General features: G+C 41.5%; 1 protein-coding gene across 1 annotated transcript in view; it reads left to right on the top strand.

Annotated features, from left to right (window-relative positions):
- PMAIP1 (phorbol-12-myristate-13-acetate-induced protein 1) overlaps window positions 1-5,229 on the top strand; it is a 60,972-nt gene extending 55,743 nt beyond the window's left edge. The window contains exons 2-3 of the mRNA XM_075854972.1: window positions 2,555-2,726; window positions 4,568-5,229. Of these exons, the coding sequence (XP_075711087.1) occupies window positions 2,555-2,726; window positions 4,568-4,680 (285 nt within the window). The 3' untranslated portion in view covers window positions 4,681-5,229. The remainder of the gene's footprint in view (window positions 1-2,554; window positions 2,727-4,567) is intronic.
- The last annotated feature ends 8,833 nt before the right edge of the window (window positions 5,230-14,062 follow it).

Below are 14,062 nucleotides of genomic sequence, written 5' to 3'. Positions count from 1 at the left end.
TTTTATTTAATGTCTAAGGGCAGCTTTAATACAGACCCCCGACCTGAGTCCCCGATTAATACAGACCCCCTAAATAAATACAGACCCTAGACCAGACCCCCTAAATACAGACCTCAAACCAGACCCCTAAATAAATAAATATTTCCATTAATACAGACGCCAGACCAGATCCCCATAATACAGACCCCAGACCAGACTCCATAAATACAGACAACAGACCAGACCCCTAAATAAATACAGACCCACAGACCCCATTATTACAGAGCCCCACCCCATTAATACAGACCCCAGATCAGACTCTGTAAATACAGACCCCAGACCAGACTCCCTAAATAAACCCCAGACCCTATTATTACAGACACCCATAAATACAGACCCCCAGACCAGACTAGGAAAGGATGTCACATGAAGACACACACAAAGAAATGAATGGCCTCTTGCCTGACTGGGAGGCCAGCAGCAGGGGAGGAGGCGAAACAGAGGACACCAACTCTAAACTGGCGGGCCATGGAACGAGCGATGATGCGACGCACTGCATTTTTATTCTGGCACAGTTAGACGTCACCAGCACGGCCGCTCATTGGCTTACTTTAGTAGAGAAAACGGGCCTCGCAATGGGGCCTGTTCTTTCCACCAAAGTAAAAACATAGGTGGGTAGCAGCGACGCAGGGGCAAACGCAGGATTTTTAAAGGGGGGTTTCCAAACGCATACTTTGCAAGCCAAGTTATTTACGCTCCCGCTACCCTCTGGTTTTTACGCTACGAGTATTGGTTTGCACTTATTCACCAGCCTAGCATTTTATATTACAAGCTGTAATGAAAAAAAAGGATTATGCTAGTGGATATGTGCTGACCACTACCGGTAGTGTAAAAACCAGTGAATATCGTGCCACACTCAGCGCCCCACAATGCCCTATAGTGCCACAGTGTCTTTTCTAGAAAGTGGTACACGCTGCCCCCTGTAGTTAGTGCCACTGTGTCCCTTGGAGATAGTGCCACACACTGCCCCTTGATATTAGTGCCACAGTGCCCCCTGTAGACAGTGCCACAGTTCCCATGTAGAAGGTGCACATACCGCCCATGTAGGTAATGCCACACACCACCCATGTAGGTAGTGCCTCACAGTGCCCATGTAGGTAGTGTCTCAGTGTGCCCTGTACATAATGCCACAGTGTGCATGTAAGTAGTGTCACAGTTTCCCTTGTAGATAGTGCCCATGTAAGTAGCCCCACACACCACCCCCTTTAGATAGTGTCACACACCACCTTGTAGATAGCGGAACACACCCAACCCCTGTAGATAGCGCCACACACCCCTATAGATAGCGCCACACACCCACCCCATGTAGATGGCACCACACACCCACCCTCTATAGATAGTGCCACACACCCACCCCATGTAGATAGCGCCACACACCCACCCTCTGTAGATAGCCCCACACACCTACCCTCTGTAGATAGTGCCACACACCCACCCCCTGTAGATAGCGCTACACATCCCCTCTAGATAGTGGCACTCACCTGCCTCTGTTCCCATGTCGTCTTTTCCTCCAGCGTTGCAGGACTGGTCACCTGTGACCAGGCCTGCTCCAGCGGAACGACACAGCTGGTGCGATGACGTCATTGCGCCATCTGCCTCACAACAAAAGCAGGGAAAGGAACCGATTGTTCCCTTGCTTCGTTAGAGCCTTCAATTGTATCCGCCTCCTAAGGACGCGGATAGAATTGAGTCGCTGTCACAGGGGGCGTTTCCGTGCAACTGGAAACCCACCCCCCAGCGATGGGCCCCCTTTCCTTTATGATTTGGTCCGGGCCCCTGACTGCAGTACCGCCAATACTGCCCAGATAATGGCCCAGATCTGCACGTCTGATCTGAGGTCTGTATTATGGGCAGGAAGGCACAGAGTTTGTTACCCCTTTACCCTGTTCCCATCACTTGTAGGAGAAGAGGGCAGCATTATCCTCTAGATATTTCCTCCTTACTTGTATTTAATGGGTCTGTTCTGGGTCTGTTTTTAGAGGGTCTGTTTTAGGGGTTTGCATTTATTTAGGTGGTCTGTTATCTGTATTTAAGGGTTTGAAGTCTATTTATTTAGGGAGTCTGGTTTGGGGTCTGCATTTATTTAGCGGTCTGTATTTAGGAAGTCTGGTCTGGGGTTTATATTCCCTTCAGGGTGTGATGAAGGGGGGTTTTATGTACTATTTGTGAATCAAAGGCCATAGACTGTGGGACGTGTCCTGTATATAGAGACAGGGCATAAGGGAAAAAATGCTACTATGACTCAGATAGTAAATATACTGTATACAGTTTATACTTAACAGGAAATAGAAATCAAAAACACAAGATGGAAAAGGAAGAAAAAAAGTAAACTTCCTGCACTTGTGTTTTTGGCCACGCTGGATGCTGGTGTGATGGAGGCGGCAGCGGCTGAGGAGATAGGCCTGAACATGTTATGAGATGACTGCTACTTCCTCATTCACTTTCCTCCTGTCAGTGTAGGAATTACCCACGGGGTGGAGAGAAGCTCACAGATAATCTCCACCTTCCTCCACAGGAAGGATTTCTTCTCTGGATGCCAAGAAGAGCAGTTGTGTGTGCAGTGGTTCTTGTCACAAGTATCGTGGTACTACCAGTGGTCTGTGTCGCCTGCTCTGCCAACATACCCGCCTCAGAAAAAACAAGCATGAAGCCCGGGAGACCTTCCTGGAAAAAGCTGCCACCTGCAGGTAACTTGCTCCTTTATATTAATGTATAAGACATGCGGGGACTTTTAGTTCCCCCAAGAGATGAAGAAAGCTTGGTGGCTTTAGTTCTACGTTTAACCTATAACCAGTGGTTGTGATGAACGGTTCTACAGATGAAGCAGAGCCGAATTTGTCATTTCATTACTCCTTTAATACAGAGATGAGCTCTATGAGTTAAGATAATTCCATAGGATTAGCGTCAGTCCTATGTAAAATCCCCCAAAACATCATATGATATCACCCTGCTGTGCTACATTTGTACGTAGTGTTTATACGTGTATTTTGTATCCTGGCAGATTGTAATATTAAACACATGTGGCTAAAAACCTGTACAGACCTAATATTTCTCACAGCTGAGTCTCCGTTACAATTGCATCCAGTCTTGACAATCGTCTGTGAGCTAAAAACATCAGCAGCGCAAATCTCTCTCCTGTATCAGTGCAGGCAAAATTTATGTCAGGAGTCCAAACTTCCGCTCACAGAGGATTGTTTAGACTAGATACAAATGTAGCAAAGTCTCAGCTGTGGGAAGAAGATCTGTATGTTGTTTAAGCCTCTGTAAATTAAACAATGTTCTTATTTACTGACAGCAAACATAGATCTTGAAAATGTTTTAGAAAGTGAAATGTAAAGTAGATTAGAAAGTTGTAATACATTTTATTACACTGTGATTAAACGTTATTTACATTAATATGGAAAGTCCCTTTATGGTCACGGTCCCACACCGTGGATGTAACACAGCGAGTTTGCTGCTTTTTTTTTTCCAAACCAGGGATCATTTAGAACATTGAAGTCAGTGACGAACTATATTTAAGATTTTTTATTGATTAAAAAAAATCACTACATCAAATGTGACGGTACATAGATAGAAAGGAGAAAAAAAAAATATTTTTTATTAGATGCTGTGGCTTTAAATCTAATTTAAAGCCACATGTACCTCTTATGATGAATACTTTGTCTTAAATTAAAATGTAAATAAATCTGAAAATAAGATCTAAAAATTCACTGCCGACAATAAAAAATGTGGAAATTGTTTACTAATGATGCCATTAGACACAGCCTTATGATCTATAACACCACCACAAAAAAAAATGTTTGGTGGATTATATTCATCGGAGAGAATGATGTGGATTACTCTGGTAAAAAAAAAGATTGGCAGGTACATTAGATCTATATATAGGTCACCTGACTATCCTAAAATTTAGGTCAGTGACGTCACTTGTTTTTCCATTTTTTAATTGCTGTGACCCATTTATTCCGCGAGTGAAAACTGAGTCATGTATCTGCAATAATAAGTTTAGAATTATCCTTAGAAGACCTTGCCAGTTCTCCTTCATATACACTCATGAAGGGTGTAGACGGCAAAAAGCCACGATCTTGGTCAGGAATTTGAGTTGTCCCTGCTACATATTCCTATTAATCGTATAGGTCATGTACAGAAGTCTTCCAGTAGTATGGCTTCCTTTAGATTCTCCTATCGTTCCCATTATTAGTACACTATATGAGGGGTATGTCAATAAGACTCATAATAAGGGACACCTTGGTGGGGTCTCAGAGATAAGGCAATCACAAAAATAGTCTTTCATTTTGGTAGAGTTCCCCTTTAAATTTATTTAGTTAACTATTAAAGGGCATTTCTCCACTATGGCCACCATTACAGCACCTTTCCAAGTCTCCTGAAGGCCAAACATGTAGTGATTTGGGGATAGGCCAGTGTTATATTTTTTCTTTACTAAGCAGATTTTTGAACTGTGAGATCTAGATGAAAACTCCCCCAGCCTAATGTAAAGAATGATACTAATATCTTCTTCTTCCTGTGACAGACAAAGAAATTGTCGCTGAGGTAGCCAAGCAGCTGCGCTTGATCGGCGATAAATACAACATGAAGCAGAAAATTCTGAACGTTGTGACCAAGATTCTGAGTCCAGGAACCTGATGGTGTGTGACCACTTTGGATAAAAAAAGCAAAAAAAATGGGATAAAATGCTATATAAAAATATCAAAAAGGAATACAAGCTCTACAGGGAGGCACCTGAGGAGGCACGTGGTCACCCATTGGTCAAGTAGATAGGATGAGGACTACGTGCCACCATGATAAAAGCTGTTTTTATTTACAAGCCAATAAGTAAGGCATTACAGCGTTAATAATGAAGACTACTGGAGTGTATATAGAAGGAGCCTCGTCCATGGATCAAAAGTCACCTCTGTTATTAAACGTTTGTGAGGTTGTAGAGCAACGGCGGAATCGAAACTGTGGAGATCGCACTGGACTTTAGACTGGAGATTAACCATTAAACATCTACTACTGTACATTGTATTGAACTGTATATAGTCGCCGATACTGGTGGAATCTATAAAGAAAAATGATGACTACTGACTTGCATTTCAGCCTGCCATATGGATACAAGATGTAATCAAATATATATATGTAATTTATTTTATATAGTGTCAATGATTATATCGATGTTCTTAAAGGTAAACTCAACTGGAGTAACTGCATATATATATATATATATATATATATATATATATATATATATATATATATATAAAAGTTTCTTTATTCTGACCTTTCTTTGCAGAATCTGTTTGTTTCCCTCCTTTAAGCTTCCCCTTCCTGTCTGTTTTGCAGGGTGTTTTAGTTTAGGTTGCCTAGAAACTGTTTCACTTCCTGTCTGGGTGACCACCATTTGAGTACATGTAGATAAAAGAAATGGTAACAGGAAGTTTTGTGTACTTTACAACATGATGCTTTTCTATGTTGTATAAACTTGTTTTAAGTCCCTCGATACAAGGAAACACAAGGAATAATGACGATTTATTAGAGAACAAGGGGGAAGGTGCTATCTATGTACTGGGAGGGATGCCCGGGGAAATATTATGGAGGAAACCGAGATGGTCTAAGGTTAGAGGATGTTTACATGATAGTTTATACAGTGGTTTATATGTTGGTTGTGATATACTTAATTTATTAATACATTTCTACTTTAGTTACTATTATTAAAAGAATTTCTAATTTATTTTGTTAGTTCACTTTATGTTTTGCAATTTCTAAATTTTGTTTTGTATACTATTTAATAATGTTTCCATAATGTTTAAATAAAAAGCATTTAGTGGAAGTCCTTAAAATATGACTTATCCTTTTGTATGCCTTTCACATACACTCAAAAACATACTATATTATACCCCCTTCCCCAATATATACAGTAAAATGCATTAAATCCAATACCTGGTAGCCCAGAATTTCTGCTAATCTTGTTTTTGGCACAGAAGTATAATAGTTTTATATGACCAACCAATAAGCTAATTGGGAAAGAGGTTCCGGGAGTTGGGCAGGACATCAATATTAAAGTCCTGGAAGACCCCTTTAATGCAGCATTATTTGTAGCTGACAGGTGCCATATTATCAAATAGAGTTAGTACAGCAAAAAGTTGAGGGGATCGCGGCGCTCCTCCAAGACTATTATGAGGTGGTGAAGTGTAGATAGCCAACTGCACCCACTGTAGTCCCTTGGTACTAAATCCTTAGTACCTGGGACAAGGTGAGAGTCAGAAGGTGAAGAGAAAAAATTCAGCCGATACCCGTAATTACACTGCATTTTTTTCTCTTCATATTATCAAATACTTTTCATTAGAAAAGTACGTATATAGAATGTATTTGTAAATGGTGGGAAGGCTCCAGCAAAACAGCTAGAAATGAAATGTTAACATAAAATCTGCAACATTTGTTTGTTCTTCATGTTCCAGATGTTTTTGAAAATAATTTTGGATTATTAGATGCCGAAGTAAAATAATTTGCCCATGGAACAGGAATACACATAATTTTTTGGCCTTAGAGCCATATTGTACTACTTGAAGAGCCTTCAAAACAAACCTACAGCATAGTAAATGTCCCATATAGTGAGGTTTATTCATGAAAAACTTTACACTATTCTGAAGATTAGATTTACGAGACAAACCAGATAAAGATTGAGACTATGTCCCTCCTACCTCACAGAATAGCAGGCCATACGGTACCCACTATTTTGTCCATATGTGTTGGAAATATATCCAGATCTACAAGAAAGAAATTGTCAGACACCAGGGTTTATTATCCAAGTCAAAAATAGTCTAGTCAAAAAAAGATTAAAAAACAAACAAAAAAACAAACAGGGAACTAGAGGTCCAGGACTGGCAGCAGACAACATGGTCAGCAGCAGGGGTGGACATATAGCCTATGTGCCATATTCACCTGCACACGGGCTCAGAGGGCGTCATGAAATTAGATGTGATCAATAACAGGTAGATCCTGCATGTTGGGGACATGCAGCAGCAGTTTTCACCGAAGCCGTCAGCTCTGCTGTACTGCCGGATTCGGCTTTGATGATAAGATACATCTTCTATGTATACAGAATACATAGAAGCTGTCTCTCAAATAGTACAAAAAATTAAAATAATAACAATAACCTATTTAAAAAGTTGCATTAAATCACAATGCGTTGAATATAAATAAAAAAAGGTTACTTCAAAAAGGTGTACATTTCCTTTAACTGTCCCGGCCCACAAGTGATGTTAAAATAAACACCTTAGCTTCTCTACACCACCCGAGAAGTTATAATTAACCCTTTTACTCTTTTAGACTACCAGGGATGTCAACAAAATACAGATGTTACAAGAGACCCCGCTCTGTAACTTTACGAGTTGCTGTGGTTCCTAAACGCTTCCACTTTACAATAATATGACTCACAGGTGATGGTGGAACATCTAGGAGGGAAGAAATTTCAGGAACTGACATGTTACAATGGTGGCGTCCTATTACAGGACCACGCTGGAATTCAGTGATCTCTTTACAACGACCCGTTCTATCACAAATGTTTGTAAAGGCGACTGCATGGCGAGTGCTGGATTTTATACACCTGAGGGAATGGGACTGAATGATACACCTGAATTCAATGATTAAGAAGTGTGTCCCAATACTTTTGTCCATGTCCAGTTGTGTACATACAGTAAATATATAAAATACCATCTTGTTTCACAGAGAACAACTTAGTATCTCTAAAATAAAACTGAAGCTTACTCTTTATGGGGTTTTTTGGCTTTATAAAAAATAAGCGTAATCGTTGTATATACGGTATACATGTTCTGCAACTTTACAATATACGAGTGTTTCAAAGGATCACAATTTTCCAGATCTCAGTGAATGGAGCCAAAACTTGTTCTGATCATGTTAAAGTGACACAGATGCAGGACTCATTACAGTGTATCAGAGCAGCCGGGTTCCCACGGGTCGAATACGCGTCCCTCTGTTGACGTGTAGTCCGTCCGGCCTCCCGGGATGACGCTTCAGCCCATGTGACTGCTGCAGCCTGTGATAAGCTGCGGTCACATGGGATGAAACGTCACCCCAGGAGGGCGGCCTGGAAGAAGAACAGAAGATAGTGTCGCTATGACAACGCCCAGGTGGTAAGTATAAGCTTTTTTTTCTGATTTGCGATTTTTGCAACAGAATCGCTGCGATTCTGCCGCAAAATACTTGGCTATTTGTTGCAGGTTTTCCTTCTCCATTGAATTCAACGGGGAAAACCTGCAACATAAAGGCAACAAAAATGAAGCATAAATTGACATGATGCGTATTTAAAATCTGCATCGCAGTGTTTTTTCCGCAGCGTGGGCATGAGATTTTCTAAATCTCATACATTGCTGCTACTGTAAATGCTGCAGAATTACCGTACAGAATTCCGTTGCGGAAATTACGCAGCGTTTACGCTACATGGAAACCCGTCCTAAAAGAGCTGTGGATGTGTGAGAAGCACATAATCAGTATAGGGTTTCAGTGGACTTTTCCATTCATTAACAGCAAGCAGGGGTCTTCAAAAATGGTAAATAATATTGTATGTTTTTTTAGTTTATCTCTAGACGTCGCATTTTGCGATATTATTTCTTGACACGTGCTTCTACATTGCCTACTTTTATGTTATTATATGTCAGGAGCTGTTTGTATTGTTAATATAAAACAAAAATGGTGGAGAACTGAAACACAAAGAATTAGAACGTTTTAGAACATTTCATTATACAATATAAATGCTTCATTTACATAAAAGCAGAAAACCACTTTAACTCTACTAGGTTGAAAAACTCAGCTCTGCTACATCAGGATCTTACGTATACATCAAGGCAATGAATGAGGCAGAACTCGTGATCAAGCTAAATTGACATAAAAACGGAGAACTCTTGGCCAAATTAAAAAATACCTTTGGTATGTTCTTCTGTCAAGTTGTCACCCAATATGGCCACCATCCTAGATCCCACAGAAGCTGCCACCCAGCTTTCCTACGGTCCTGAATAACATATCTGCCCCATTCAGCATAAGCACAAGCACTGTGGCCCCTATAGTTATGCTTCGGCTATTCAGGAGTATAGGTGACAGCCCCTCAGGTAGCTGTAACGGCTTATTATTATTATTGGTTGTCACCCAGCTTTCCCAGAAACAGATATAGATGAAAAAAGACGGTGATGCAGGGACTTGTATTTCTACGTTCGTATGGATTTTGCAAAAGTGAAAGTGTCGGGGGATTTTTAGCCGCCGTGTGACTGCAGAGTCATTGTTTTCAGGTTATATATAGTTCTGTGTGTTTTCTGAATGTGCAGCTAAAAATAGTCCGCTGAACATGACCCTACAGGGCTGGATATAATGTTATTTATCATGTCATACGGGTGACATAAGTGACGCCATGCTATACTGGGTATTCCAACATTTCTGAGCCGTCTAATCATCCCCCCCATCAGTCAGGAGAGACTTTCCCCACGTCCAACCAGAAAGTGACTGATCGCATTACAAGACACCTACTAAACGCAATGGGTCATCCTTGTAATGTACGGCCTTATAGTACAAGAGCAGCTCTTTGTGAGGCCGTGTTCACATGGCGGACTTTTACACATATGACGACGCAGAAATACGCTTGAAAAACAGCTTCTTATTGATTTTAAACGGAAACCGACCGATTGTTCATACAGGGTTTTATTCACACTGGATTGACATTGTCATGTCACTTCTTCACGCAGTTTCCACGTGTATTCCGATGGGGCTTATCTGCATGTGGATCTGCCGCAGTTGAAACTGAAAATCCGCCGCAGAAATTTGAGGGTCAGTCTTGGATTTCGCAATCAAATCAGCTATGGATTTTTCAGAAGGAAAAATCCGTCGCCTGAACATCATCGCCTAAGGGTTTCGCCCTGTGTTATTTGCTTAAGGTGGAATTTCTAGTTGTAAGCATATTAACTACTAGATATTCTGTATTATTAGCCTGAGGCTTTATTCAGACGAACGGGAATTACGTCCGTGCAACGCGCGTGTTTTTCACGCGCGTTGCACGGACCTATATTAGTCTATTAGTCTATGGGGCCGTGCAGACATGTGCGTGATTTTTACTCAGCGTGAGTCCGCTGAAAAAAAGTCACGACATGTCCGTTCTTTGGGCATTTTGCGCGAATCACGCACCCATTGAAGTCAATGGGTGCGTGAAAACCACGCATGTCGCACGGAAGCACTTCCGTGCGAACAGCGTGATTCGAGCAACAGCTGTCAAAAGGATGAATGAAAACAGAAAAGCACCACGTGCTTTTCTGTTTACAAACATCCAAATGGAGTGTCATAATGATGGCGGCTGCGCGAAAAGCACGCAGCCGCGCATCATATGATGCTGACACACGGAGCTGTTAAGTGGCTTTTGCGCACGCTCGTGTGAATCCAGCCTAAAGGCCCTGTTCACATGGTTTTTTTAAAGGAAGAAAAAATGTGCTTCAGAATTCCTTCAGGAATTTTGAGGAAGATTTTGAAATGCCTGCGCTTTTCTTTCCCTGTTTTTTTCTGCGTTTTCTTGCCAGTGGCCATTGAATCTAATGCAAGGACTGAGGGCAAAAAACACAGTGAAAAACGCTCAGAAAGCGCCGCAGTTTTTTTTCTGCCTCCCACTGATTTTAATGGGAGGTCAGAGGCGGAAACCACGGCAACAAAAGAACATGCCGCTTTTTTTTCCTGCAATTGGCCAATAACCGCCTGGGAAAAAAACACCTCTGCCTCCCATTGAAATCAATGGGATGCGATTTCGGACGTTTTTTGGCGCTGATTCTGCCATGGTTTCCTTGTCAATACCAGCACCAAAAAATTATGCGTGAACTGACCCTTAGGTTAGCGATACACATTGCGGATTTGTTGCAGAATTTTCTGTAGAAAATCCTCAGTGAATCTTCAGCAAAATCCACACGTGTTAGGCTGGGTTCACATGACCATGTTACGTCCGTAATGTACGGAACGTAATTCGGCCGGAAGACCTGGACCGAGCACAGTGCAGGGAGCCGGGCTCCTAGCATCATAGTGATGTACGATGCTAGGAGTCCCTGCCTCTGCGTGGAACTACTGTCCCGTACTGTAATCATGATTACAGTACGGGACAGTTGTCCTGCAGCGAGGCAGGGACTCCTAGCATTGTACATCACTGCACTGTGTTCGGTCCGGGTCTTCCGGCCGAATTACGTTCCGTACATTACGGACGTAACATGGTCGTGTGAACCCAGCCTTACATGTGGATATTGCTGCAGATTTTGATGCAGATTTACAGCTGATTTCAACCCTTCTACATTGAAAAGGCTGAAACCCCCTGTGAAGATCCGCAACAGAATGAGCATGCTTTGAAAATCTGCAGCAAACTCTGATATCTGTTTGTTTAAATCTCATCCACGTGGAAAATCCGCATTGAAAATCTGCAGCATTTCCGTCCTGTGTGCAGGGAGCCTAACAGAGACTGATCCTAAACAGGGGATCCCTTCATACCCTAATAGGGAAGTGGATCTCAAACGTTGTGTTTTCAGGGGTTCCCTGACTTTTGTCTTAGTAATATCGTAAAGGGCACCCCCTACCTATGACCGCTTATGGAAGCACTCTACACCGTGTTCCAAATTATTATGCACATTGGATTTAAGTGTCATAAACATTTAATTATTAGTTTTTCAATGAAACTCATGGATGGTATTGTGTCTTAGGCTGGGTTCACACGACCTATTTTCAGGCGTAAACGAGGCGTATTATGCCTCGATTTACGCCTGAAAATACGGCTCCAATACGTCGGCAAACATCTGCCCATTCATTTGAATTGGTTTGCCGACGTACTGTGCCGACGACCTGTAATTTACGCGTCGTCCTTTGACAGCTGTCAAACGACGACGCGTAAAATGACTGCCTCGTCAAAGAAGTGCAGGACACTTGTTTGGACGTTTTTGGAGCCGTTTTCTGATAGACTCCAATGAAAACAGCTCCAAAAACGGACGTAAAAAACGCTGCGAAAACGTTGGAACTTCAAGTCCCCTAGTGGGACTTGAGAAAAAGTGTAAAAAAAGTATAAAAAAGTGTAAAAAAAAGTGCAAATAATAAAAGTTTGAAAACAGTAAAAGTTTCAAGTAATCAAATAAAACACAATCCCCCTTTTACTCTTATCAAGTACTTTATTATTGAAAAATAATAATAAACCATATGTATTTGGTATCGCCACGACCGTAACGACCTGAGGTATCAAAATATTGTATTATTTATTGCACGCGGTGAACAGCGTAAAAAAACCCGTAAAAAACGTTAACAGAGTTTCTGTTTTTTGGTCACTTTGCCCTACAAATATTAGAATAAAAAGTGATCAAAAAGTCGCACGTATCCAAAAATGGTACCTATAAAAACTATAGCTCGTCCCGCAAAAAACAAGCCCTCATACACCTCCGTCAACAAAAAAATTAAAAAGTTATGGCTCTCACAACTTGGCGACAGAAAAAATACATTCTTTTTACAAAAGTAATTTTATTGTGCAAAAAGTTGTAAAACATGAAAAAGTTCTATAAATTAGGTATCGACAGAATCGTACTGATCCACAGAATAAAGGTAACATGTAGTTTATAACGCATGGTGAACGCTGTATAAAAAAAAAACGAAAAAAGCTGTGCCAGAATTGCGTTTTTTTGTTTACCTGGCATCCCAAAAAATAGGATAAAAGGTTATCAAAAAGTCGCATGTACCCCAAAATGGTACCAATAATAACTACAGCTCGTCCCGCAACAAACCAGCCCTCATACCACTACGTCTATGAAAAATAAAATTAGTTATGGTTCCAATAAGTCAGGAAATAAAAAATATGCAGTTGTGCCCGAGGGGAACATTTCTTCTGTTTGAAGAGGCGATTTTTCAAGGACCTAAAATTAGGGAACCAGGAAAGGGAGGGCCCAAACATATCCGCTGGAAGCGACGGTGCCCGTATTATACCAGGACAACACTTTCCCAGCAAAATTCCCCAAACTACAAAGGCGCGGAGTGTGGATCAAAAGGGGGATAAGAAAGGACGCCATTTATCAGTGCGACACCGGCCTGTGCAGAAAGGATTGCTTCACAGCGTAACACACATCTATGGATTATTTTATTGTTTTTTTTTTACCCCATTATTATACCACCTGACTATGCCCCTTATATACTCCGCCCGGCTTACATATGCCCTACATTATAAACGGAAACACCAGTAAGACTCCAAACAAAACTACTACCAAGCAAAATCCACGCTCCAAAAGCCAAATGGCATTTCCTCCCATCTGAACCCTACAGCGTGCCCAAACAGCAGTTTCCTTCCACATATATGGCATCGTCATACCCGGGAGAACCCTTTTAGCAATTTTTGGGGTGTGTGTCTCCAGTGGCATAAGCTGGGCACGACATATTTGCCACTGAATGGCATATCTAGGGAAAAATATAAATTTTTAATTTGCACCATCCACAGCGCATTCATTTATGGAAAAGATCTGTGGGGTGAAAATGCTCACTACACCCCTTAATAAATGCCTTGAGGGGTACAGTTTCCATAATGGGGTCACTTCCCAGGGGTTTATTTTTATTATTTCACATCTGAGCCTCTGCAGTTGTGAACCAATACTTTGTAAATCGCCAAATTAGGCCTCAATTTTACATGGTACGCTTTCACTCCTGAGCCTGGTCGACTGTCCAGGCAAGAGATTAGGGCCACATGTAGGGTGTTTCTAAAACCAGGAAACCCAGCATAATAATTAGAGAGCTGTCTTGTTATGGTGGCACAAGCCGGGCACCACATATTGTCCACATATCTGTGGAAAAAATCCCATTTTCACTCTGCAACATCGAGTTCACACTAATTTCTACAAAACACCTGCAGGGTTAACATGCTCACTACACCCGTAGGTAAATGCATTGAGGGGTGTAGTTTCCAAAATGGGGTCACTTCTGGGGGGTTTCCACTGTTTTGGGCCCACAGGCGCCCAGAAACCAATCCAGAAACATC

Source organism: Rhinoderma darwinii, chromosome 1 (genome assembly GCF_050947455.1).
Source record: "Rhinoderma darwinii isolate aRhiDar2 chromosome 1, aRhiDar2.hap1, whole genome shotgun sequence".
Taxonomy (NCBI): Eukaryota; Metazoa; Chordata; class Amphibia; order Anura; family Rhinodermatidae; genus Rhinoderma; species Rhinoderma darwinii.
Note: the sequence above shows the minus strand (reverse complement) of the source record. Positions and strands in the feature narration are given on the sequence as shown.